At 40.2% G+C, this 27281-nt stretch overlaps 1 protein-coding gene across 4 annotated transcripts in view; it reads left to right on the top strand.

Annotated features, from left to right (window-relative positions):
• The first annotated feature begins 323 nt into the window (after positions 1-323).
• The window catches only part of osbpl9 (oxysterol binding protein-like 9), a 37256-nt gene continuing 10298 nt past the window's right edge, over positions 324-27281 (top strand). The window contains exons 1-9 of one of the 4 annotated variants that reach the window (XM_034709353.1): positions 324-494; positions 3127-3177; positions 9138-9216; positions 16952-17028; positions 21388-21483; positions 22035-22082; positions 23088-23117; positions 23208-23258; positions 23778-23816. In XM_034709353.1, coding sequence (XP_034565244.1) covers positions 384-494; positions 3127-3177; positions 9138-9216; positions 16952-17028; positions 21388-21483; positions 22035-22082; positions 23088-23117; positions 23208-23258; positions 23778-23816 — 582 coding nt within the window. In that variant the 5' untranslated portion in view covers positions 324-383. Of the gene's footprint in view, positions 495-747; positions 939-3126; positions 3178-9137; positions 9217-16951; positions 17029-18188; positions 18556-21387; positions 21484-22034; positions 22083-23087; positions 23118-23207; positions 23259-23777; positions 23817-27281 lie in introns of those variants that run through there. The other 3 variants (XM_034709357.1, XM_034709368.1, XM_034709377.1) reach the window with 3 other exon arrangements.

Here is a 27281-nt window from a genome sequence, read left to right as displayed (position 1 = left end):
GTAATGTTTACAATATTTTACTTTGATCTATTTTATTTTATCATTACTATTATTATTGTTATTATATTTTGAACTACACTGTTGTATTCCCCTGTCCCATGTTGTAAGCTGCTGTAACAAAATAATTTCCCCCAATGGGAGATCAAATAAAGTATATCTTATCTTATCTAAAAAAAAAAACATTCTGGAAGACATCTCATGACCCCCCATTTGGGTCTTAAGACACTCCAGGGGGTCCCAACCCACACTTTGGGAACTCCTGCTGTATGGGACATTGAGGCATCACTGATATGGGGTGCATCAGCAGCAGCAGCATCCACCCCGTGACGCCTGCCCACACCTTATCCGACTCCTCCCCAGCTCAGCCGTAGCGTATTGTAAAGATGGCGTCCATCATGGAGGGGCCGCTAAGCAAGTGGACCAACGTAATGAAAGGTTGGCAGTACCGCTGGTTCGTCCTGGACTACAATGCCGGTTTACTATCATACTACACGGTGAGTTCATTACCCCGGTTTGTACACGCTGAACTAATCTGTGAGGTAGGTTGGACTGCATGAGTGTGAGCTGTTGTCAAATCAAAGTAGGATTAAGGCCTTGTGTTTGTCAGGAGTTGGGAGTCTCAGCTGGCACGTAGAGGTGGGTCTTCATGATGACGGACCCTGACGTTGACCAATAGCAGCGCACGTTGAAGCCCAACTGACCAATGAAAACACAGCATTTTACCCACACTTCCGCTAATGAAGTTAGCCAGCTAGCAGGGCTAAACCCTGAAAAAGACACACTTGTTAAAACGTTGTTGTGAATAGTTTGCGGGATTAGTTGAGAGGGAGTTAAGCTTATGGATGTTGCTGAGACGACATCTGTCTACAGTAGTTGGAAAGGAGCCCGACACTGGCTGGTTTGCTAGCATACATAGCAAACTAGACACCGCTAAAGGAGTAAGTGTCTCCCAGCTCGTCGTTCATGGATTCACCGACAATCAGTTCACTGTACTCTGATCAGGAGGGTTTGCTAATGTCGAGAGTAAACAAGACAAGGGGCTGACAGTGTTACTGCTGATGTAGAGAGTTACTGAAGGGATCTAAAAGCTGTCCACTCAACTGAGAAACTTTAATAGTTGTAACACTTCATCCTGTTCTCCTTCATACGAGTTAAAAGCAGTTTTAGATGATTGTATTGAGCAAGAGGAATGTAAAACAACCCCCCAGACCTGCCTGTGTCCTGACTGATAGCTGTCCTTATCTCAGATATCTGCATACAAGTAATCACAGTGATGGTCGAGAGATGGGGATCTGGGTGAGAGGAGTCTTGCAGTAAAGGTGTATTTTGGGACGGATCCCTGCTGGGACGGGTCCCTGCTGCCCCAGGTGTGTCACGTCAGTATTGTCCCAGTTCAAACTCAAACTGTGACTTGTCTAAAAGCTCAAGTCCTAAGAAATGTTAAGTCAAAGCAGATCAAATTGTCTGGCAGTTACTTAAAGCAGTATAGTAAACTTTCATTAGCAGCTATTGTAATGTTATGACTGAGGAATAACATTACAGTGGCTGGTTCCAGGATTTGGAATTTAAGGATTAATAATAATAATTTTCTTTATAGGGTGCTTTCAATCAAAGTGCTTTACAGAGCTTTAAAACAAATAACAAACAAAGACACAACACACCATAAGACACATAAGCCGTAAACAACAGTAAACAGGTGGGTCTTCAGCTTTGCTATAAATACATCCACTGAACATGATAATCTAATGTCAGCAGGGAGACTGTTCCATAGAGTGGGTGCACAGAATGAAAAGGCCAGCTCACCAATAGTCTTTTTACAGACCTTAGGGACACTTAAAAGGCCAGTCCCCTGAGAGCGAAGTGCCCGAGCAGGCACATATTGGTCCATCAGGTCGGTGAGAGGTTAGCTGCTTTTTGTCTTTTATCTGTGACAATTATCCAAATACCTCTGGGTTTTAAACAGTTGATGAAACCTAAAGAGCATAGTAGTGAATTAAATAGGTGTCTGACTTGTGTTCAAATGTTCTTGTCTACTTTAGCCATATTCTTTTCAGACTGCCGCTACATTGCCATAGAGAACACAAGTTCCTATAAGTTAGGGCAACGTCTGTAGAATATACTACAGGACAACATGATGGTGTTAATGTTATGTAGCCATTCTTGTACACAGTATGGATCTGTTTTGTCTATTTCCCGACAAGTGATTTGTGTGTAATGTTTCTAATTTTAATTCAAAGACCTATTGCTACAGGGGTGACATCTGAACTGGCCCTGTTGCTGATGGTTTTAAAAGCGCAGGTGTTACTAAAATTGTCAATAATGGCTTTGTCCTAACTTAATGTCACAGTAGGCAAAGTGACAACAAGCAAGCTCACATAATATCAGGATCCTGAAACCATATATGATTCTGGATCGAATGTGGTAAGTGCTGCACTGGGTCAAAAAATCTGATGCTCTTCCACGATAAGAGACAAATAGGTCAAATAGAAAAATAAATAGATGTGACTGTCTTGGTTATTTGCAAACAAAGTTTGGAGTGAATCTGGCAATCTAAACTTAAAATCCAAGGCACTTAATGTAATTCTTTTTCTACTCTGACATGACAAAACATCCATTCACCCATTTAGCTGAAACAAAGATGAAAATTAGGGATGCACCGATAATTTGTCAACCAAAAATATTTGGCCAAATATGGCCCAAAAGTGCATTATTGGTTTTTGGCCGAAATACTTTTATCACCGAAACCACATGGTCAAAACAGAATGTTGTGATGATGCAAGCAAAAAATGCGGTCAGTACTGTGCTTGTCTGGATAAGTCATAGCCATAAATTTAATAGGGGAGACCGGGGACAGCTGTAACATTTTTGACATTTCTGTCTATAACTTTGAGCTCTTTTAACCCAGTGTGTTCAAACTGCTATACAAACTAGCTTCAAGTGTCTGCTAATAAATGGCCTAGAACATGCCTGTGCAACACAAACAGAAAATGCATGGCTAAATCTCAAATCCAAGGAGTGAAATGTTACAACTGTCCCTGCATCCCTAATGAAAATATGTATTTCTACCAGACCTAGCCTGAACTGAAGATATAGTAATTCCTGATCTCTGCTGTTTTTTATTTGCAGTCAAAGGACAAGATGATGCGAGGATCCAGAAGAGGCTGTGTGCGACTAAGGGTAAGATTTGAGTGATTCATAAATGTAACTTTCAACCTTAATTCCCAAAAAGTTGGGATGCTATAAAAAGCTAATAAAAGCAGAATTTGATGGTTTGCAAACCATTCAAACCCTTTATTTTATTGAGAATAGTGCAAAGACACGAATCAAGTGTTGAAGCTGAACATTTTTATTGTTTTATAAAAAAAATCCATGCTCATTTTTGATATATTTCCAGCAACACATTTCCAAAAAGTTGGGACAGGGGCATGTTTATCATTCTGTTGCATCACCTCTGCTTTTAGCAACACTCTGTAAATGTTTGGGAGCAGAGGAGAGACCAGTTTCTGAAGTTTTGAAAGTCTCATTCATGCCTGATACAGGTTTTCAGCTGCTCAACAGTTCCTCCTTTATCATATTTGTTGTTTCATGATGCGGCAAATGTTTTCAATGAGTGAGCGGTCAGGACTGCAGACAGGCAAGTTTAGCACCCAGACTTTCTACTACCGAGCCTTGCTGTTGTAGTATGTGTAGAATGTTGTTTGGCATTGTTTGCTGAAATATGCATGGTCTTCCCTGAAAAAGTCATTGATTGAATTGGAGTTCCCAGATTTTAGAGTATCTTTGTCCAGAGTGCAGTCCAACATATTTTTATGTCTTTGCTGTGTCAGTGTAATCTCCCTGAACAGTATAAAGCTGTTTCCTGCAGCCGTATCATCAGCTCCTTTGCCCCACTTTTTAAAGCTCTGCAAATGTGGCACAGGGTTTTCAGGATTATTTATCGTCACTAGATGGCAGCAGTTACACTCCTTCTTATGAGGACACACATCGAGGGTTTTTAATGCCTGGAGGATTGTCTGACTGAAATTCGATTTGATGGAAAAAGTGAGCTCATTTTTCTTAAAAATCTGAAGAGTTGTTTGTTCCAAAAGAACAAAAACACACACACAACAAGGGGCCAGATGGACCGCTTGGATTGCTTGCATTGGCTTATACTGTCAAATCATGAAACATTATTTTAGTCTTTCTTTATTGAGGAAACTTTGAGGGGAGTCAGTTAAATGAAGCCATACTGTAATTCCTCCTTCGTGTGTTTCTCGCTTTGATGTGGGACAGAGCTTTTCTGTGTTACCCAACTTAATGAATTTATGAACTGCCTTGTGCTGCTAATATGTCAGGTACTTAAAATCATGAAGGTCCATTTTCCCACAGTAGAAGTGGTGAAACTCCCTTTTTTGATCTACCGCACCTTTTGTGATACCAAAGAGTTTTTAAAAGTACCCTGAGAAAGTGTCTTTAAATCTCCCTAAAGAGAGGAAGTATCACCTGAAACTACCTGAAAAGAGGATCCAGTGTCATGTGTGGACAGGTAGTCATGTGTTGGAGGTTTCAGTTTGGAACAATGTGACAACATGCATTGTAATAAAATAATTTGATGAGATGCTTCATGGAGCTAGAAAATGAATCTCTTTTAATACAACCAAGTCGGTCAGAGAACTATTGAGAGTATTCATATGTCCTTGTTTACATCATTGTAATTATACAGTTTGTTTGTTTTTTAGCTCAGATCCACAGAAGGAAAACACTTAAATGTCAACACATCTCTTGGGCGTCAGTTCAGCTTAGCGGTCAAAGCTCTTGCCCAACAAACAGAGAATGTAGCCTTCGCTGGTTTGACTCCAGGACACACACCATCCCCCTCTCTCCTCTCTCTCTCATTTCCTTTTGTCTTTTGTTGTCATATTAAAATATTGGCACAAATGGCCAAAAACAAATCAAATCATTTCTACAAATTTGGTAAATTGATGTGTTTCTTTTTTGTTTTACCTCAGACAAATTAAGAATCATGTCTGTTTTAAAGATTGAACAGAATTGAGCGTCTATCAAACTCAGATCTTTGTAGTGTTTGTATACTGTAGAAAACCCTCTGCTGAAAAAAGTTTCACTTTGCCACGAGCAGCTGTCTGTGGTCCTTATAAACAAGGAATGTCTTGTCTTGTTAGGATGAACAGTGTAGCAATAACCTCCAATGTAATGTTGTGCTGCTTGTTTTATCAAGTGCAACTAAGTTCTTTACTGAGTCAAATAATTCCACTGCTTTAGAAATCCAATCCACTTTATTTATATAGCACATTTAAAAAAACAATCAAGTTTAGCAAAGTGCTGCACAGTGAGGTAAAATAAGTTAAAACATACAGAAAATAAAATAGAATTAAGTAAAAGAGTCATGATTAAACAAATAAAACACTTAAAACAATAAATAATAAACAAATCAATAGAATAAAAACACTGTAAGAGCAAATAAAAATCCAATAAAAGAACAGACGGAGACAGAGACCACACAACAGAAATAGATCATCTCCACGTCCAAAAGTTGAAAGAATAGAAGCTCTGTTGAGAATGATGCAATTGATGCATGAGTTTTTTGGTGACTGTGTAAGAAATATTTAACTTTCTTGAAGTATGAGTCCATATTTTGTTGTCAGCATAAAGCAGCGTTCTTTAGAAACGCTTGAGTTAGAGCAAAGAAAGCTGAAAGCGATATCAGCATTAAAGCTGCTGACTGGTTTCAACCTGTCAAGGTGAGGGATCAAGGCAGGATGAAATCTCACTCTACTACACTGTATGCTATTAATGTATAAATAATTTAGAGGAGGTAAACGTTATTCCATCACAGACTGAAATGACAACAGATCCACATGATCACAATGATGTCATAAACTTTAAAATAATGACCTCAAATAAGATCATGTAGACTTATTTATGCGGTGTAGCACTTTGTTAAATATATATATATGTTATACCTCACACAGTGGAAGGCTCATAACAATATGACAATAAAGCACTAATATGAGAAAAATATCGAACATTACTTCTTCTGAGTTTCTTGCACAATCTTTAGAGTCTAAGTTTTTTGTGAAATCTATACTACAGTTCAACTTAACTTAAAGTTGAATCCTTTATAGCGCAGGAAGCTAGCTGCTCTTCTGATATTCCACTTCAAAAGACCATTTAAGGTAGTTATAGCCTCAAATAACAACTGAGGCACAACTTTATTCTCATAATATATATTTTTTTAATTTAAGAAAACTGACTTTATTCTTGTGATATTACATCTTTAATTTCTTAATATTGTAACTTAATTATTTTAATAGTAAAGATTTATTAATTTATGACCTGATCCTCAAAATACTATTGCTTTATTTTTGTTACACTACCTGTCAAAAGTTTGGAAACACCTTCTCATTCATGGGTTTTTATTTATTTCAATTATTTTCAACATTGTAGATTAATACTGAAGACATCAAAACTATGAAAGAACATATATGGAATTATTTAATGAACAAAAAAGTGTTAAACAAACCAGAATATGTTTTATATTTTAGATTCTGTAAAGTAGCCTCCTTTTTCCTTCATGACAGCTTTGCACACTCTTGATATTCTCTCAGTCTGCTTCATGAAGTGGTCTCCTGGAATGGTTTCTAATTAACATGAGCCTTGTCAAGAGTTCATTTGTAGAATGACTTGCCTTCTTAATATGTTTGAGACCATCAGTTGTGTTGTTCAGAGGTAGGGTTAGTACACAATGGATAGCCCTATTTGACCACTGTTGTAATCCATATTATGGAAAAACCAGATTATTTCATAGTTTTGATGTCTTCAGTATTAATCTACAATGCCAAAAATACTTAAAATATATAAATACCATTGCATGAGAAGGTTTCCAAACTTTTGACTGGTAGTGTGTATATTAAAACTTAACTCTTGAAGCCTCTGATATTTTTGTATATTTACCTGGGCTGTCAATCGATTAAAATATTTAACCGCGATTAATCGTAAGATGTCCATAGTTAACTGGCGATTAATCTCAAATTGATCGCACATTTTTTCATCTGTTCTAAATGCACCTTAAAGGGATAATTTCAAGTTTTTAATACTCTTATCAACATGAGAGTGGACAAATGTGCTTGCTTTATGCAAATGCATGTTTATTATTATTGCAGCAATCCAAAAGAATGACAAATACTGTCCAGAACAATCGCCACACAACATCAAAGGCACTGCATGCTCAAAAAATATGGTCATTTTGACCTGAATGTAACATTACTTAGTAATACTCTAAGATGAGATTTATTTTGGTCTAAGTATTTGTATCATTGAGTTCTTTAATGAAGTTCGAAATACTTCTATTTCATATATTGCTCTGCCGCTTTAAGGTTGCTCAGGATGAAATGGTTTTGAGTTGAAGTGAAGGTGTCACGTGTTTGATGTGCTGTTGTCTTATGTTAAGGAAGAGTCATTAAAGGCATCACGAAGGACAGCAGAAGTTGTCCTGTGCTCTTTCTTCCCCACAGCCCTTAAGTATAATTAATTCAGTTTCTAGGTAACGCTGTTGAAGTTTAACAGTTCCGAAGAGATTAAACAAGTTACGGGGTTATACTACCACCATGTAATATCCAACTAACTAAACATCCTGTTTTTTTAAGCAGCTCAACACAAAGTGATTGAGCTCATGCATCACAACAACAGACGCATTGTCCATGCGTCTCCGTCACATCAACAGTAAATGCAGATAACTTTGGTCTTGTCCAGAGAACCATCTGGCAGCGCTTTAAAGCTGAACTTGCCATTCAAAACACCCTCTTTATTCATTTCTACTTGTCATCCACAATGTTAAGGAGAATTTGAGTTAAGGTGTTATTATCGCATCAATTTCGACAGCCCTAATATTTACTTATATTGTCATAATACTGTGTCGTAACATCATGACCTCAGGAACATTTTGAATCGAGCAATTGCAACTTTATCCAACTTCTTCCACGATTAAGACTTATTATTACCAGCCTTTTTATTCATCCCTATCATAAATGAGTCGTCCTTTCAACCATTGATTTTACTTCCTACTTACAACGGAACAGCTTTTCTTTGGTTGTATATCAGAGGATTTTCTTTAACATATTTTTTAAATTAAATATACTGAGGCTGCTTGTCACAGCAGTGTCTGGTTTGACTCCCAGTCCCGACTATTTGTTGCATGTCGTCTCACCCATCTCGACCTCCTGCTTTCCTGTCTCTCTTCAGCTGTCCTGTCTAATAAAAAACATAAAAGCAAACACTGATGAAAAAAATAACTCTTTAAAAAGCTCTTGGTACTAAGACCTGTAATATTTAGCAACCTGTATACTGACCATATGAGTCTTTATGCTGTGTTCTTTTTCCTTCTCATTATTATTTCATCATGTGGTCAGCCTGTCTATCAAACAACAAAGGAGACGCTCTAACAGAATGGAAATAACTTCAAGTGTGTTCAAACAGGATTAAAATGAATCCTAATGTTGTAAAGAGCCTCTTTGTAATCTAATCTCTGTATGCCGGGAGTCTGAAATTTGATATTGATTAAAAATGACAAGTTTCATTACTGGTGGTTTGTAATACCCTGTAACTGCACAGCAACATATATTGTAGTATTCCTTGCAGCTCCTGTAGCTCTCGTCTTTTAATACTCTCAGGTTTTGCTTTATGACTCACACGCCCTGTTTCTGTTGCTAGGAGCTAAAGTCCCGTCTCTCTGCAGATCTTTTTCTCCTGCTGACTGCTCACTAGCTGCAGGTCTCTGGTGTCTTTTTTTCCTCCACCCTTCGCTGCCTCTCTCCTCCTTCTCTCTCCCAAATCCCACCTCCACCTCTACCTCCTCCTTCTCCTGCTCTCCCCTCCCTCCCTCCCTCCCTCACTCCCATGTTCCAAAAGGCTGGTCTCAGATATGTGTGTGTATTAGAGCGACACAGATTGATTGTGTAAGAGAGACGTGTTAAGGTAAGAGGACACTGAGCTTTAAAGGGGAGTTATTGAGGTGTTCAGTTGGACCTGACAAAAGAGAGGAAGGAACATGTGGAGGGCATGAGGATAGAAATGGAAAGTGGAGTATGACGTGTCCTCCTCTCTCTCTCTCTCTCTCTCACACCCTCTCTCTGTTTGCCCAGGGAGCTGTGATCGGCATCGATGACGAGGACGACAGCACTTTCACCATCACTGTGGACCAGAAGACTTTTCATTTCCAAGGTAAGATGTGAACCTCTTCCTTTAGACCTCTTCCCTCCCCACATAGCGGCCACTGACTTTCTGTCTCAGCGATCTATCCCCGCTGTTCATTTGCTCTCTCACTCTCTCCCTCACTCTCTCTCTCTCTCTCTTTCTCTCTCTTACTCGCTTACTCTCCCCGCCTTTTAAAGACTTGGATTGGTCTGCTCTAATGCCAGGAAACACATGCACGCAGGCATCCACACAATGTCAAAGCGTGCGGTTTGCATCTGAGCTTTATTCACTCCTCCCGCGGAGCTCTGTGAAGTTGGACCGACACATTTTTTCTGTAGATAAACGCGATTCGTTTCACTGCGAGCTGCACAGATTCTTCTGGAACAGAGAGAGCAAGTAAGGCTTTTTTCCCCCCCTCAGTCTTCCTGACTGTGGCTAAGGAGGAATATTACTACTTGTGTGTCTCCGCAGTAGAGCCTCTGGGAATAATGAGGGAATACTGCTGATCTGGAAGCTGAGCTCAGGTCTCTCAGGCTGCTCTTCGACCTTCGCTACATCACCGCTGCTTCCTCCGAACCGACTCACTTCATAGGGACAGGATTGGCTCCTTGCTACAGCATCGCTCCCCCCTCCCCGTCCTGCCTGCCCCTTCCTTCTTTTTGACAGGGAGCTGCCCAGTCCAGTACACCGCAGACACCTTTTTCTATTACGCTATCACACCACCAGGTCTTTAACTTAACTCCTCCACCTTTCCTTCATCTCTGTCCTTCCATCCGTCCATTTGTATACCACCCTCCTCCAAACCCTCGAAATCCCCCCCCCCTCACACTTCCCTACCTGCACCACCCACCGTTCACCTCCTTTCTTGAGGGTCACCAGCCACAGTCCATGGGCTCCGCGCCCCTCTCACCTCCTTCATGCCCTCTCCCATGTCTGTGTTCCGAAGCTGTATGCTGTGGTTCTACAAACGCAAGGGTAAGGAGAAAGCCGTGCATGTCTCGTGGTTCGCATGCATGCCGGTGCCAGGCAGAGGGGATCGAGGAGAGGAGGCGTTTGTTTATTTGTCTTCTGGGATGTACAGTTTCAGGGTGGAGCAGTTTATTGGTTTGTTATCAAGGTGAAAGGACAGTTCAGAATAACGTCATGTGGTCCGTCAGCTTAGAGGAAGTGTTAAGAGCAGCGTGTGTGCAGAGTGTTTAATCAGACAAATGTTTGTAGAGATTAGTTGTGTTATATAGTAAAGGATGTTTGTTGTTACTGGTGTTTGTCCTCTTCTTTGTGGTGCTGCTGGTTTGGCTAAACATAGATGGAAACATTTTTATTACCTTTATGATTTAATCAATTCAATCATTAAACAGACCTTTTAAATCTAAACATAAACATATAAGGTCTTGGGCCTTGTGTATTCTGGGACTTCCTGTACCAAAGTTGATCTTTGGCATGAGTTGTTGGCCTCACAGAGCCTAAGGTTCAGATTTGTGTAATCAGTTGTTCATTAGAATGATCCTGGATTATCTGACTTTACATTACACAACAAGGTAAGAGTCACAAATTAAAAAAAATAACTGTATTCTGATCACTTTAGTCCAAATTAAAAACAATTATTTTATCAATGCTATCTTTTCCTTGAAGGAGTATTAAGTTGCATTAACTTGACAATGCATTACTGAAAGATTTCACATATCTTGCACAGTAGCAATCAAAATGATTTAAATGAGTCAACCAGCAGTGACACTTTTGGACCCTCTTGATCATCTTGTTCCTGAAGAGGAAACAATGAAATGTCACCACACGGCACATCTACTCTCCAGATTTCCCGAAGGAGCTCTTTCCCATCTTATGTTTCACTACAACCGGAGGAATGGCCCCGAAACGAAGCCTGGATCGAGTGCTGAACATGAGATTCTTCACGCATCAGCTGTTGGCGTGGATATAAAGAGAGATGCACAGGATGCAGGAGGAGGATTTCTCTGCTGCTGTAAAATGATACCGGGACTAGTATGTTATGCAGCCAGTCCCCCAGGATGCGCGTATATTTATACTGTATGCGGGTGTGCTTTCATGTATGGACTCGAGGTGGTGTGTGACTCAGGTTCTGGCTGTGTGATAGGAAGAGACAAGTGGATAGACTGGCTGATACTAAGTTTTAAACACCAATACGCCTGCTGATATACGACTCGTATTTAAAGTTTTTCCTCATGCGTTTGAGTAAAATGTTATACTTTCAAAAGTTGAGGACGGCTCAGTTCACAGGTTGAATTTTAGTTCAGACCGGGCCACTGTTCTAGCCCGGAGTGCTGCTCTGTGCTGTCTTTCTATTTAGAGGAGCATTCATTATTCATCAGCCCCTCTCCCCCGGCGGTGCATCAGAGTTGCCTGAGAGCCCTTTTGCTTCCCATTTTCCTCTTCCCCTCCTCTCTCACTTACCTCCTCTTATATACAGTAGCTATCCGTCTCCTTCCTCTTGTGTCAGACCACTCTCTCTGCCCATAGCATCCGTCCAGGAGGAGAGACCCTACTCATGCTCCTTCTGCTGTCTCCAGTGTCTTCCCTCACCTTGATACCACCTGCACTATGTTCTTATCCTTTCGTCATCATGTTTTCAGGACTTTTGTATTTTGAGGAAATAATAATCTCTGGTATAGATCACAGTTGACTGGGTGACGTTTTGTTCATTCACATCATAGATGGAATGGGTCAAGTGTTGAAGATATTCTAGGACTACATCACTCATTGACCTCTGAGTCATCTTGTAGCTGTGCATTTCTTCACCCTCACACACTTGGATACTACTATAATGACATGTTGCAGTACTGAGCCTCTATCCTCCTGCAGGAGAACGCACTGAAATATTTCATCAGCTTCCCTGCAGACGACTGGCAGGAGGAGACAGAAGAGGGGAGGGATGAATAATTCACTGAGGCCCTTTTGGAAGAAGAAGGAGCAGCATGATGGGGAGGGACCGCTCAGCATTGTCAAGAGAAATCTTTGTATTTATGTATAAACTAACACCACTGACATAGGGGTTACTCTTGGGCTTGTTATACACCACTAGTGCTTTGAGCTTCATATGTAATTTTACATAAAAGTTACATATACGTAGTGGCACCATCTGTCTTTGTTTACTTGTCTATGATAATATCTTCTGTAGTCTGAGTGATGTAAATTCCAGTAGCTTTATTCACACCTAAACTTGTGCTGAATTTTGATACAGCTTAAAAAATGTACATCACTTAGAAGAGCATCACAAGGCTCATATGATAGAGCAACAATGGAGCTGCAGAATATGTTGTCTGTCAAAAGAACAAGTGAAGAATCAGGAGGAGTGGAATTAGGATGTATTTAGAGAGAATAACGGGAAGTGACTCTCATGCAGAATGATCACAGAGAACTGAGAATGAGTTGCTTTCTTTTCAAAACCAAAATAGAAATCATAAGAGGTCAATTCTAGTGTTACTCTTCATGCTGATTTGAGTGTAACAGTGTTTTGGTGTATCTAAAATTCGCAAAATATCACAAAAAAATCATATAACAAAAGAATAAGACCCTGCACTTAAAGTTAGTCACTTCCCCAGTATGTTATCTTCTTGGTGCATGTATTTACAAGGCAAAACTGTGAAGTTGTATTGACCCATTTACTAAACAAATAGTCTGAGGAGGAGTTCCTGCAGAGTTCTTTTCTGACATTATGAGAAGAGGAGCTAATGAAGTGCTGCGATTTAGTGAGACACTTGTTCCGCCTCAGAAGATGAATGTGCTGCAGTTTTGTTATCACACATACTGTGACTTATTTAGATCCACTTAACAATACATCCTCTCATATCACTGAATATGTCTTTGTCCGTCATGGCTCTGGAGTCAGTAACTGCCAGGGTCTGTCTCTGTTTATTAGAAAGTCGTGTGTCGGTGGATGGGTGAGACTTTATTGGTGTGAGGTTCAGTACCTCCTGTACGTGCTTGTTCTATTAGTGGCCTTGCTGTGCCTCCCTTCTTTCTTTAGCACATAGAAGAGTCCCACACTACAGTAGAGGGGTTCAGTTATCACTGATATGCTTTCTGTGGTTTGTCTCTAAGTAGCAGCTGAAATTGTGTAACACTCTCAAAGCGTGGAATCTGGTGAATCCAGTAACTCCAGAGTCTGCTGATTCTTGTCAGGATTGTGTAGTTATATGGGGAAAAATTAACTTAATGGCTTTTGGACTTTTACCCCCTTTGTTCTCCTGTTAAATGTGATGATTGCAGCAATGTGATAAGCCCTTTGCACCCATTTACTGCACAGTAAGGCAAGGCAAGACAACTTTATTTGTATAGCAAATTTCATACACGAGGGCAACTCAATGTGCTTTACATTAAAACATTAAAAGCATTGGAAGCATTCAGACAAGCATAAAAGAACACAATTAAAATAACAAATATAATAAAGCAGAAAAGAAAAGGATTATTAGAAATATGTTAAAAATAAAATTTGCATTTAAAGCGAGTTACAATAAGCTAAGATAAGAAGGCAGTGGAAAATAAAAAAGTCTTAGTCTGATTTAAAAGAGGTGAGAGTTGAAGCAGACCTACAGCTTTCAGTACTTGAGGGTTTTTTTTATTGGAGGTCAGAAAACAGGGAAATAATCTATTTTCTTTTTTCCCTAGTTGAGCCGTGCATAAGGCATGTATAGTACTAGGTACATTAACCTGTTTAAGCGTGTTCGGTTTCATACGGGCACCTCAGGATTTAGTCTTAAATCCACTGACGTCTGAATAGCACTAAACATGCTGAACTGCTCAGAAAGTTCAAACTCGTACTGTTGCTTATTGTATGTGCACTGCATGACTTTCCTTTTTGGAATACTTAAGTAACATATTTCACTGCTCATTCCAATATGTTGCCCTGCAGCTAAACAAGGAATGTCTCTGTCAGATGACAGCCACTGTCATGGTTTGTGGTTTGTGCCTCATGTGACTGTCCTACAGGCTAACCAACTTGCTAAAAGTCTGAGTCTGCTACTACCTGCCAGTGTATTTAAAGCATGTTTTACACGTGAGCCACAGATTAGCACTAATATTGAACTTGGGGACACAATTCATACAGTTCCAGTATTTGTTTTTGTTGAATGGCCCTGCGTCTAGATCTCCACCTGTCATGAATAGAGCTAAACAACATTAGCCGCAGTAATCTGTTCCTCTGAAGAGTCTGTTTGGCTGAGGGGAAAGTGAGAGGGCAGTGAGGCGCTGTCTGAGTGGATTGGCCAGAGCCTCGGCTGCCTTTTAATGTCTTTAAAAGCTTTTCTGCTGTAGCCCTGTGCTAGCACAGCCATTCATCTGCGCCACTGTCTCGTTACCAGCTCTATGAAAAATGACTCTTGCACAGGATATAGTTTGCCGGCTAATTTGATGGCATATATCTTATTAAGTTCTCCTTTCACAGCTTTTAGAGCTCGTTTTTTCTCACACCGTGGTCCACATCCACAAGCACAGTTGAGCAGGAGAGAAACTACTCTACTTCTATTTACTGAAAACCTATTATCCTTGAAGTATAGTCTATGAATATACGTTGGACTCGCCTGCATCCTGTACCTTGACCAGATGCATTCAGTCCTGGTAGTTTAGAAAAATGGTGTCTGTGTATCATTGGCCTTTTGAAGTCTGTGTATGTGTTGTGTGTGTGTCACGGTCTGTGCTGGTCCAGTGTTTAATGTCACTGGCGGTCTGTTTGTTCTCTGTCTTTGCTCTGAGGGTGCAGCATTGCACAGCTCCATTTCTCACACAGTTCCGAAAAGCTAAGTGTGAAAAAACACAACATTCGTGTGAGAATCGGAAATCTGCATCCCCACTCCAAAGAGTCTTTAGCTCCTCACTTTAAAAGAGATCCTAAAAAAAAAAACACACAAAAAATATATAAATTTATACCTAAATGCATATATTATTATTTTAAGCATCACAATCATTGATTAGTTAGCAAAGGTCAATACATTTGTAGTGTTTGTATGTACGGCCCTATGCAACCCTATAGATAAAAGCACACCCTTTTTTTTGATTTCTTTAGTAATGTGTAAAATGAGGTGCCCATGAGGAAATGACTGCTGGTTATGAAACAGACTGAAGTTAATACTGATGCCTCTTTATGACCTACAAAAACAACTAGATCATCAGCATATAACTTGAGTATTTATTTTGTAGTTACTTTAATTGTCTCAAATCAATGACAGGGGTAGATGCCAGCTTTAGTGAGTACCTGTAGGCTGTCAACACAGCCTTGTTTACATTTTACAAGGCAAAGATTTTGGATGAGATACGCTTAAGTGTTAAGACTGATTTATACTTCTGCGTCATATTGACAGCGTAGCTTACGCTGGGGGTCCGCGTAGCTCCCGTACCTACGCAGAGGCCTACGCACGTAGCTGACGTGCACCCCCTCCAAAATGTAACTGCACGTAGAATCGACGCAGACAGCAAGCCCTGTGATTGGTCCACTCGGCGGCTTGTATTTCCCGCATGTACAGCACTTCCGGGATCCCTGACATCGGCCGTGTATTTCATCTCCTCCTTTCTATTCTTCCCTGTAATCATGTCTGTATGATAAACAGCAACATGTATCAGTTGTAGATTTACATAACACGCTCTGAATCCCTGTGGAAAAGTAAACAGAGATCGTAACGCGTCCGGAAGCAGGCGACCGGCTATCAAAGAGTCCGCTTGAGGATGAAACAGCCGAACTAAGCAGAAATAAACATGTTTACAGCCTGGTACAAAAGACGAGTGCAGTGTGGATAGCTCATTCTTGACCGGCACACACTGTACAGGGATGAATTTTTTTCTAACGCAGCAATTTCGAAGATATTTAGATAACGAGTCTTCCAATGAGAGGCACAGCTGACTTGATTGACAGGCGGGAACACTGTAGCTGTTGGCTAGGAGGCTCAAAGCCCGCCTCTTTACGTCACAATCACTCCAAAGCAGCAATATGGCTGCCGCTGACGATTGGCCTCAAAACAGCGCTTCAGAAACAGATGGGTGACGTCACGGATACTACGTCCATATTTTATACAGTCTGTGGCTATGCGGCACCTCGCTAAGAAAGTCTTGCACAAAAAGGCAATATCTTAATTCCTCATTCTTTCCAAGAAATATAACAAACAGGATATGGTATATTTTTTTATAGTGCGCTTTAAATGTGTGGCTAATAGGATTTTACCTTGATAATTTGTATAACTTTGAGCCAGGCTAGCCCTCTCCTCAAGCTTCAAGTCTGTAGTTTGGTACTTTCTTGTTCACTTCTCAGCAGTGCCTGAACAGTTTCTTTACAGGAATTGAGGAAAATCTGTGTTAGAAATCTCTAAATGTCGTTGTCCAGAAAATGTCATGAACCCATCTAAATCTCTTTCTATTTTTCTGATTTGATTTTAATGTATTTTCTGGGTTCTTCTGGCATCTCTGTTGTTTACTTCAGCTGCAAAGCAGATTATTATCTTTCCTGATATATAAAATGTTCTCTTCAAATGAAGCTTGGCTGTCTTGTTTTTGAAGTTGTGTCTATGATGGATCATAGATATTTACAGGCCTCAACACGAGGTCGAGCAGAACATAAGCATGCTTAAGATTAGATAAGCTTGTATTTTCCTGTAGAATACACAGCGTCCATCACTGTGTCCCCTGTACTCATGTCATTTCAGTGTTGTGTCTTGGTACCATTACTGTGTAACACGTGTAACAGCTACTGATGGTGTCTGGAAAACATGGCTCACTGGGTGTGTCTGTGTGCTTCTGCCCTCAGCCCGAGATGCAGACGAGCGGGAGAAGTGGATCCATGCCTTAGAGGGAACTATCCTCCGTCACACCCTCCAACTCAGAGTATGTAACCATGCACTTTTCCTGTGGATAAGTATGTGATTGTGTGTGTGTGTATCTAAATTCACTCTCCTCAGTCACAAGAAGTCGTTTTGCTGTAGGGCTTGTCTGTTTGTCAGGATCTATGTGGGTTTACTGTTTATCTCTGTTGTCCTAAACAAACAATCGTCTTCCTGTCATACCTGACCTGTTAACTGGTGCGGAAAGAGTTAAAAGGTGAACTGACAAATGTGGTAACTGTACAGAGATAATGAATCCAGCTCTGTTATCAAAGCTTTTATTCCTGGATTTTTATTGCACCTCAGATTACATTCATTTGCATACTTTAAAAACATGTGCAGCACAATCGATACAATGACTCTGACTTCTCCTTCTTGTTTGAACTCTTTGTAGCTTTATGTGTCCTTTTCAGAACAGATTGTTTTGCTCAATAGAGCAGTAAGAGCCTTGTCAGCAGGAATAGAAATTATGGTGACATTCATGCCATCATAAATTGAGGATGTTATGGCAACATGTGGCTGATTTGGACTGGTGTCAGGACCAGGCTAAGTTTTATGGAAAGACCGCCATCTCTTTGATTTACTGCTGACCTGCTGTCAGCTTGTGTTTTCCTTTTTGATTTTAGTATTGTTTCATGCGTATTTCGACTCTCAGCCAGTTCTTTTTCCTGTTCCTCCTGCCCTCCAGTTGTTTTCTCTCTGGCCAACCTTATTTCCAGCTCTCCTCCCCTAAAGCAAACCTTCCTCCCTTTCCCCCCTCCTGTCCTCCACGTCCAGCTCCTTCCACCCATCTCCTCCTCCTCTTTCAACCTCATGACCAACCTTCTCATTCCCTCCCTCCCTCCCTCCCTCCTGTCTTTTCCTCCTGCCTCCCCTCCCTCCCCCCCGTGGCAAATCCCTGTGACGTGCTACGTGTGCCTGCACACACAGACACATACACGCACTCTTGCAGTGTTAGCGCGCTGCTGTCATAGCACCATGTGACCCAGTGGGAACAAATCTGAGACCTGCTTGTTCAACCAAACATCTGCTTCTGCTGCCTCGGCCAATCAGAGTGGCTGTTAATGCGTGTCCCTGTCAGCACTTGCTGCTGCTTTGTGTGTTTTCTCTTCTGCCTGCGTTAGAGGAAGTGTGCCTTTCCTGCCAGGGGAGGGTCCTGGATTAACTCAGCTCTGTCTGCCTTCATACCTCACCAAGAGCTCAGCTGCTGTCGAAGGATATACTGTGGCCACACTGGCTGTACTGCTAACTAGGAGCCTGAAGGCTGCTGTAGTTTACTCTGGCACACTGCAGTAGAGACTAAGAGGAGGAGATTGTTTTCAGTTTCTGTGTGAAGAAGAAGGAGGAGGAGGAAGGGAGGAGGGAGGAAGAACGCTAACTTCACTACAGCTGCTAGTTTTGTTGCTTCAGGGAGAGGAAGACAGAATAACGGAGACAGAGAAAGAGAGAACAATCTTGTGTCAGGCTGCATGGCTTGATGGTTGTGATATACAAGGTGTAACGCAGCATGTCCATTGGAGCAAAGCACCCAGTAAGTAAACACACACACTTACACACACACACACAAACGCCACTGCACCACAGCGAGGAGAACTTTAACGGCTGCAGTGCGCTACCAGGGCAGCAGCATTTTAAAGTGGGTCACACTGCGTGGAAAGACAAACAGAAACATGGGGGAGGGTGAGAGGGTGAGAGGGCAGTGTTGTTTGTAGAGTCTGGGTTGGTGGGGTGGGTTCATGCGTGTTTATGTGTGAGACTTTGCAGGCTTGCCCTAAAATATTCCCACTATGTTTCACACACACGGGGACGCATGGTGTGTGCGGTGGGAACAAGTGGGAGTGGAGGTGCAGACGTCTGGAAACGTTTCAGGAACAGACATGAAGTGAGGAAAACTATGACGTGTTGGGACACTGGACGGTCATAAACCAACACCCTCCCCTGACTTTCTGCTTCCAAACTTGGTCTGCGTTATGTGTGTTGACAAAACATAAGTTAGTGTTCACGAGGTCATAATAAGGGCTGTCTTACATTTCTGTCCTGCTTGGTCTGCATATGTCAGCTTCATGTTCCTGCTTGAGTTCTTTTCCCTTAAGTCCCCTTTCACATGGCCTATGATTATAAACGTGGCCAGTTAGGAATATGTAGAGTAACCCATCCATGTTGTAATTACTTACTTTTAAGTTGCGTACAACATTTCATTCACATCTTATGACACAGATCAGTTTGAGGGTTGTATTAAGTCGCATTTTGTTGCAAGTCATGTTGTTGTCATTTTGTAGATATCACTATGATGTAAGTTTGGAGAGCTTGACAAGTGAATCACCATTTTATCCAGAGCTAGAATGACATAACTTAATAAAGAAATGTCAAGATTAGAAGATAAGAAGATTTACAATGGTAGCCCACACCTTATATTTGCCCAAGCACTTGAGGTTTTTTTTTTTAAATCCTCTAACTTTAGTTTTACTTGTTGTTTAAAACAGCTGCTTTTTCCCCCCAATTAATCTGGATTAACACGAATTTCCAGTCTAGCATCAGGGCAGGGTGAGTTGCTCACATCAGAGGGACTGTGCTGATCTAAACCAGAAACTTGCTTTTACACGAGTGTACTCACATTGACACAGTATGTAGACTCCTGCATCGTAATGATTTTTGATTTAGACTTTAGCTCAGGCCTTCACCTGGCCAGCTATATAAAGCAGTCATGCCACCAAGTGAGAGCACCTTTGATCCTTTTGAGGAAGTTTGGCTAGTTGAATGCAGACTGCTGAGCTCACTCAGACTTTGTTCTCTATAAAGATAGAATGCTTTTTGCTGTTTGATGGCTTTTCTTCACATTCCTGTGAGGTCGTCTACAGCGGCTAGAAAAGCTTCTGCCCTTTCAGGACACGGCAGGGACATGAGACGCAGCAAATCCAGAGCGGCAGTGGCCCCCAAAACGGTTTGAGAAGAGCTTGATCTGCTAACAGGGCTCTTGCAGGATTTCTTTTAATCTCATGACTTTTTCTTCACAGACATTCTGTTTTTTTGTTTCATGACAGATTAAAAATGTTGTTATCAATCCTCTGTCTTGATGTAGAGGACTTTTAATGTAGTGCTGAGTGTCCTTGATAAATTGAGGCCACATATTTGGTGTTTTTTTTACCAAAGGAAGTTTGTCTGTCCATACATTTCTCTGCTCCTTTTCCTGTTTGTGGTGTTTCTCAGCAAAACTGAATTGTTCTCTCAATTGTCTGGTGAGCTTGTTCAGATAGAGACAGATGCATGTCTGTCCTGCCAACAGTCCAGTAATTAGATTTTAATGGACATTATGCAATGAAATAGTCAGTGCCCGAGATTCTTTATGTGTGTGCAGTCTGTGTTTCTGATTGGGGTAACTGTGGCCGGCTAATTAACAGAGATAGACCGATATGATTTTTTCAGAGCCAATACCGATTTTTATCTTAGACAATGAACATCTTTGTCATAAAATTCTAACAAAGTGCAGGGAGCTCCCAGGCTCAGCAGCATGTCTTATAAAGTTAAATGAAAACTTAAACAAATAAATAGCTCTCTAAAGTTTTTTACGGTAAATAAAGTTTTCCAAAATTTCAATATAACTGAAATGTTAATCTTTCACTTATCTTTGTTTTAAAGGTATATTTCAGTTTTTTGAGTAGGGTTGTAGGAGGTTTTAATAACTAGTAGTTGTAGGGGCCACAACGGATGCTGCTCAGCTCATCCCCAGTGATTAGAAACTGCGGAGAAATGAGCCAAAATAACCCAGTTTTAAATTGATCTCTTATTGGCCGTCAGATTAAAAAAAAAAAAAAAAAAGGCAGATGCCGATATCTGTCAAAATGCAGAATATCAGTGCCGATAATCGGGCCGGTCGATAATCGGTCTATCCCTACTAATTAACAAACAATGAATTCAAAGGCACTTCGGCCCGTTTACATATATGCTTATCTGTCAGTTACTAAACTCCCTCCAGCTCTGAGATACTTGATTCAGCTGTGTTGATGCCTGAAATCCACTGTCCTCCAGTCAGTTGGTCAGACAGCCCTGCTGGTCTTTTATGTAGGCTAGCCTTTAAACAATAGTATTCATATCTCTCCCAGTACAGTACACTGCTGGAAGATTCTCCTGCACTGTTGATGTTTCTGTCGCCCATTTTGTGTAACAGTTTACAAAGCTTACCTAGCCATGAGGTGAGGGAGACGAGCTCTTATTTTTTTATGAATGGATAATATGAGATTGCACGGCTAATATTATGGGTAGTGGCTGTGTTGTTGTTTTACTTTGAATATGCAAATACTTGCATGGTGTTTGGTGTGGGCCGGGCTGCACTAATCTACTGCTGCGTTTGTCTCTCCATCCTCAGGAGGCTGAGACAGGATTTGTCCCAAGTGTACAAGACTTTGATAAGAAGTTAGCTGAAGCTGACGCCTACCTACAGATCCTGATTGACCAGTTAAAGGTAGGACTCAACGGAGCACACACTTAATTTATTAAATATACTTTAAAAAGTCAAAGATTACAGATGAAGGCTATCTGCCAATTATTGTATCTATTTGGCTTACATCAACATTTTGGTAATCAAGTTAAAAAGATACACAAACAGATCAAGAAAGTCATTTTATTTCAAACTGTGACCTATATTTGACTTTTAGTAATACCCTTTACATTTTGTCATAAACCCTGCATGACTTGCATTTTTTTGTCATGATCTTCCTCTTATTTAGCCTCTTATTGTCCTTTTTAATTGCCCACCTCTTTAACAAAGCAGAAGTTATTAGAAATCAAACTTGTGGTAGCATGGTGATAAAGCAGAAAACCGCCTATGTTAAGAAGCAGCGGCAGCATACACACTCTCAGGCCGAAAAATCTTAATGAGAACAACACAAGTGTCCTCCCTTGGTTTGAAGAACTGCCACGTCATTATCTCACTTGAAAAAGAGTCACCTTCTGACAACAAACTAACTCTGTTTTTGTCTCCTTTTGCATGCCTTCCTTTCCTGTCTCCCACAGCTGTTTGATGAGAAGATCAAGGAGTGCAAAGAGGATGAGTCACGCAGAGTAAGTACCAGCAGTGCTGCTCTGTCCTTGTGTGTGTCAGCTCTCCGGTCGGCTGTTCTTACTGACATTAGAGCCGAGGCTAACGGTAGGGGAGGCAGGCTGACACGCAGAGCGGGGAAACATAAATGATACCCATCAGCATGGTGCAGACAAGAGATATCTGTCACCATCTTATTTACACATTTGTTCAAAAATGATGTTTCTTCAGTAAAGGGTTTGAGAACGTGAAACAGTTTGTCCTTGTATTAAATAGGCGTGCATATCATAAAGTATCATATTTTACCATGAACGTGTTACTTCAGATTTGTTATTTTTCAGGCAAACTGACAGAGCTCTGATCTGAACTAATGATTGCATTCATTATTAATGTATGTGCTGAATATTTTATCCGCTCATCTTAATCTGGCAAAGCACAAAATGACTTAAGATGTCTTGTGCTGTGAAAATCAACTGTCTAAGGCCCAAAGGTTTTCCATTTGCATTCATATAACTGCTAAACATCACATGACAGTCTGCAGCTAGTAAGGGTTTAACTGTGATGAATGCAATGATGAGCTGAAGTATAGACCAGTATTATAGATCTTAATTGATTTAGGGTTTACATAAGAGCATTTACTCATTTACAAAGCTTCCTCTGACAGTTCACTTCAATCAAACAGGTTTCTGTATCAGAAAGTTTGAGCTCTAAGTTATTGAGCATGCAGCTCAGTTTCAAGGTGTCTCAGTGTTTTACCAGCAGCTGTGTGATTCACTTCCTCCCTTACAATTACGTTGCTCTTTGGTCACTGTGACTTGTTTGTCCCTGATCTCTGCAATGTGGGAAACAGTCTTGTAGATTTCAAAAGAACAACACAGCTGCTGCTATTGAGACACCGTCACCTTGATGTTTTCTACCAGCTGTTCTTTATTTGCTTTTGAACCGGTTGCATCAGCACTTCTACTACTGAACGTTGTGTTTGTTTCCTCTGAATTTAACACCCTACTTTCGTCTTCTTTTTTTTACAGAAAATTGAAAATTTGAAAGAGACTACTTGTGTAAGTCAGTTCTTAACACATTTCCTTCCTGTCTTTGAGATCTGAAGTCATTTTCCTCATAATTTGATTCTCTCTGTCTTATTCCTTCAGAGCATGGTAGAGTCCATCAAGCACTGTATTGTACTGCTGCAAATTGCCAAGGTAAACACAACATGTTTGATTAACCTCTCTGTAGTTGGGTTCTGCCTCTTCACTATAATCACTCTTCTTGTGAGACCATGTCAGTGTGCACTGTGTCGGCCTGTGTCTGTCTCTGGGGGTAGTTCCCTGCTTACAGTTGCTATCTGGGTCGGTGGTTGATGAGGGTGTAGCCCAGTACTCGTTTCATCACATGTTCCATTCAGCTTTCAGAGGAAGTGGAGCAATCATTTCTACTTCATGTGGCTGTTAGGTGGGATGGGTTGTTGAATTGAAAACTTTGAACACTCATGAAAACGATTCAAGGGAACATTAACATTTCTTCATAGTCGCACAACCCTGTCCCTCTTTGATCATGTGATGAAGGGATTACTGCGTTTGGCAAAGTTGGTGAATATTTTGAAGCTCCGTGTGGTGAGGGGGATGGATCTCATTGCTCAACAGATCCTTAGGATGCTTTATGTAATGATTCTTCAACCTTCCCACGAACATAGTCTAACAATGTCTTTTTAAAATTTTAAGGACCAAAGTAACGAACAGCAACACGCAAACGGACTTATAGTAAGTTTTGACGTTCTCCGTCCATAACAAAGAAATTAAATCAAATCAAACTGCTAACTTTCTCTTCTTGCTCAATTTACTCTCCACTGTAGAATGTAGGATAAATCAGCCCTGTTCAGTGCATGCCCTCTAATTGGGATATAATCTCTATCTGTAGCTCTTTCCCTTATTTCTTCCACTACTTTCCTGATTATTATCTGGTTTCATCTGAGATTTGATTCTTTTATCAATGGTTGGAAACTATTATTTTCCTCCTCTGGTTACACATGATTGTATGGGTGTGTGTGTCAACTCTTAGTAGAAATAGCTGCACGTTATTGTAGGGCTGCAACTTTTGACTGGACAGTTATTTGTTGATTTATAGAAAAGAAATAGAAAAGTACAAAACAAAATTAAGTGTCAGTTTAGGGTTGCAAAATTCAGGGAATTTTCAAAGTTGGAAACTTTCCATGGGTATTACAGGAATTTATGGGAATAAACGGGAATAAATCAGGAATTTACTAAATTGAAGGTTGGCTCTTAATAGGGAGCTGAAATATAGTTGGGGAAAATATATTTTAGCTTAATCCTGACTAAACAACCAGCTATTGAGACCACGCCCCCTACATGCACTGTGCATTCCTCCATCACATGCACAGATGATTTCTATTTTGGAAATGATTTTATTTTTAATTTATGCTTGGATATGATACCTTTCCCTAAAATGACCCTCAATTCCCAGTTAATTCCCATAAATTCCCATAATTCCCATTGAGAGTTTCCATTTTGGAATATTTCCAAAATTCCCCAGCTTAACTTCCCATGTAAATTTACCGGAAATTTTCCACACCTTTGCAACCCTAGTTAGTTGAGTTTCCCAAAAGCCAAAGAGGATTTTGGTAACTGTCTGGGTTCCTGTATGGCAGTAAACTGTCAGACAGGAAAAAAGAAACCAGAAATGACTCACATTTTTTAATCGGAGAAAAGTATTTTCATAAAATGACTCAAAACGATGAATCCATGACTAAACTGTGGACAGTAAATGGTTGCAGCCTTACATCGATACAGAATGTTTGTGTGAATGTCGAGTGTGCTCCTCATTGCATGCCTGAATATGAGAGACTGTTGCCCTTCACTTCACCCAATAATTAGAGTCAACTAATTCACCATTGATTTATCTTGTACACACACTGTCTGCTTATTGAACCATACAACACTAAGAGCTGAAAAGCCTTCCGGAGAGCACTTTTAATGTCTCAGCAGATGTCCTGTCTTTAGACAAGAACCATGCCAGGAGTTTTGCATGTTGTATCAACACATCAGCTATCACACATGCTTGTAATCACTCACAGATACAAGCATGTGTATCAAGCAAGTATAGATAAGTTCTCACAAAAACTTTTTAGATTGCTCTTACTTGACACCTTCAGTTTTTTTACCACCACAGTTGAAATGTGTGCTTACTAATTCTCACGATGAGTCATCTTGACATTGTGATTCAGTCGACAGAAATACAGCGAAATATGGTGCACAGTATACTCACTGAACCTTGATTGGCTCCATATCTCAAATGAAGGTTATATACATATATATGTTAGAATAAAGTTATCTTTTTTACAAGTATGTGTTTATGCCAAGGTTGTGCAAAGGTTGAGGTAGAAAGAAAAGAGTGACAGAGGAGAATGGAAGCTCCAGAAAAATATGTTTAATGAAATATGTAGTGATATTTTAGATCTACAGAGACGTTGACCAATTCTGTGAATCAAAGGTTAATTTAAAAAAAAAAAAAACACTGGAAAATGTTATTTTCAAAAGAGATATGAATATTGTATGGGTAATAGACCAACACACATAAGACCTTGAGTGTGACCTTTTAAAGCAAGAATCTCATAATCTGTACAATTTACAGGCCTGCACTGCTCCTATAGATGACTTAATCTCACCATCATTAAGTACTGCATTATGTAGTATTAGTAGCACGGCATAAGCTCTTTCTACACATCTTAACAGCACATGTTTCTAGTTGCTATAAGCTTTGTGAAAAAAAATGTGTTTGCAGCATTAGAACATGTGAATCTCTGATACCTTGTCCATAATGTGACGTACATGATAAATGCACTGTAACTTGAGTGTGGAGCAGTAGGCTTGATTGACCTTGTCATGTGCTTCATCACCAGGGATTCACTGTTGAGTGCAGGAATAACTTAAAGCAAGCACAACATGAACCAAATCAATGTTATTCTGATGTGCAATGATTGGTATAGGTGTGTGCTGCATTTGGAGCTGCATTAATATTGCAGTTTAAAAAAATATGATATTGATGATGACCAGAGGTGTCAAAAGTATTCACATTCATTACTCAAGTAGAAGTATAGATACTAGGTTTAAAAAGACTTCTGTAGAAGTCGAAGTATCAACTCAAGCTTTTTACTTAAGTAAAAGTGTAAAAGAACTGGTTTCAAAACTAGTTAAAGTATAAAAGTAAAATTAATGTAAGGGGGAAAAATGCCATTAAGGACAAAAGCTTTAGGCTGTGCCACAGGGGCCTATAGTGCACGACCCCACCTCCCAAAAAAAACTTTTTTCTAAAGGCCATAATGACTATAATGTTATATTAATATGTTAATGTATCATGTTTATATTTCTCATCCAACCACGATCAAATTCACTCTATCGGGATGGCGCAATTTACTTCTCAATTTAATTACTTTTACTTACTTTTTTTGGACGATGACAAGCCGGAATGAAAACAAGCCGAAATGAAATATGAGTAACACGGCTATTTTTAAAATGTAAGGAGTAGAAGTAAAAAGTCAGCTGAAAAATAATTACTCCAGGAAAGTATAGATTACATTACGTAAGGTAACAAAGTATTTGTACTTTGTTACTTGACACCTCTGATGATGACACTGTGCTTTAAGTTGTTATGGGCTCATTTTTCCTCTTGACAACTTCATGCTTCAGCTTTCGTTTGCAAGGCCACCAGCTGGTCCCAAAATGACAGACCAATATTTCTATAATTGCCTAAAATTAGTAGCCCTCGCCTTACTTTCATAGAAGCACGTGGACTAGGGAAGCATCGGACAGTGTGGAGGGGAGAGAGGAGGAAGGAACAAAGTCAAGAAGCTTGACAATAAAAGAGACGTGTGAACAGGACATACTGAGGGGAGATATTTGAGCTTCTCTGTGTGATATGTTCTAACTTTGATCATGGCTTTTGTTGGTAGTTAGCATTTGTGGTTGCTCTTTTAGATACAGGAAAGAAATTCCCTCTGTGTTGAGTCTGTTTTTATGTAATAAGCTTAGTGTTGCATCCTGGGATTGTAGTCCAAATTTGGCACTCCTTCAAACTTATGTGTTTTTCACCAATGCATATTTGTGTCTGGTCATGTTCTGACGCACTGTGACTGTTCCTGTTAACCTGAAACAAGCTCATCATAACTAATAGAGGAAAAAAAGCTGTTAAAAACACAGACTGCAGGTCAA

Source organism: Notolabrus celidotus, chromosome 2 (genome assembly GCF_009762535.1).
Source record: "Notolabrus celidotus isolate fNotCel1 chromosome 2, fNotCel1.pri, whole genome shotgun sequence".
Classification (NCBI taxonomy): Eukaryota; Metazoa; Chordata; class Actinopteri; order Labriformes; family Labridae; genus Notolabrus; species Notolabrus celidotus.
Note: the sequence above shows the minus strand (reverse complement) of the source record. Positions and strands in the feature narration are given on the sequence as shown.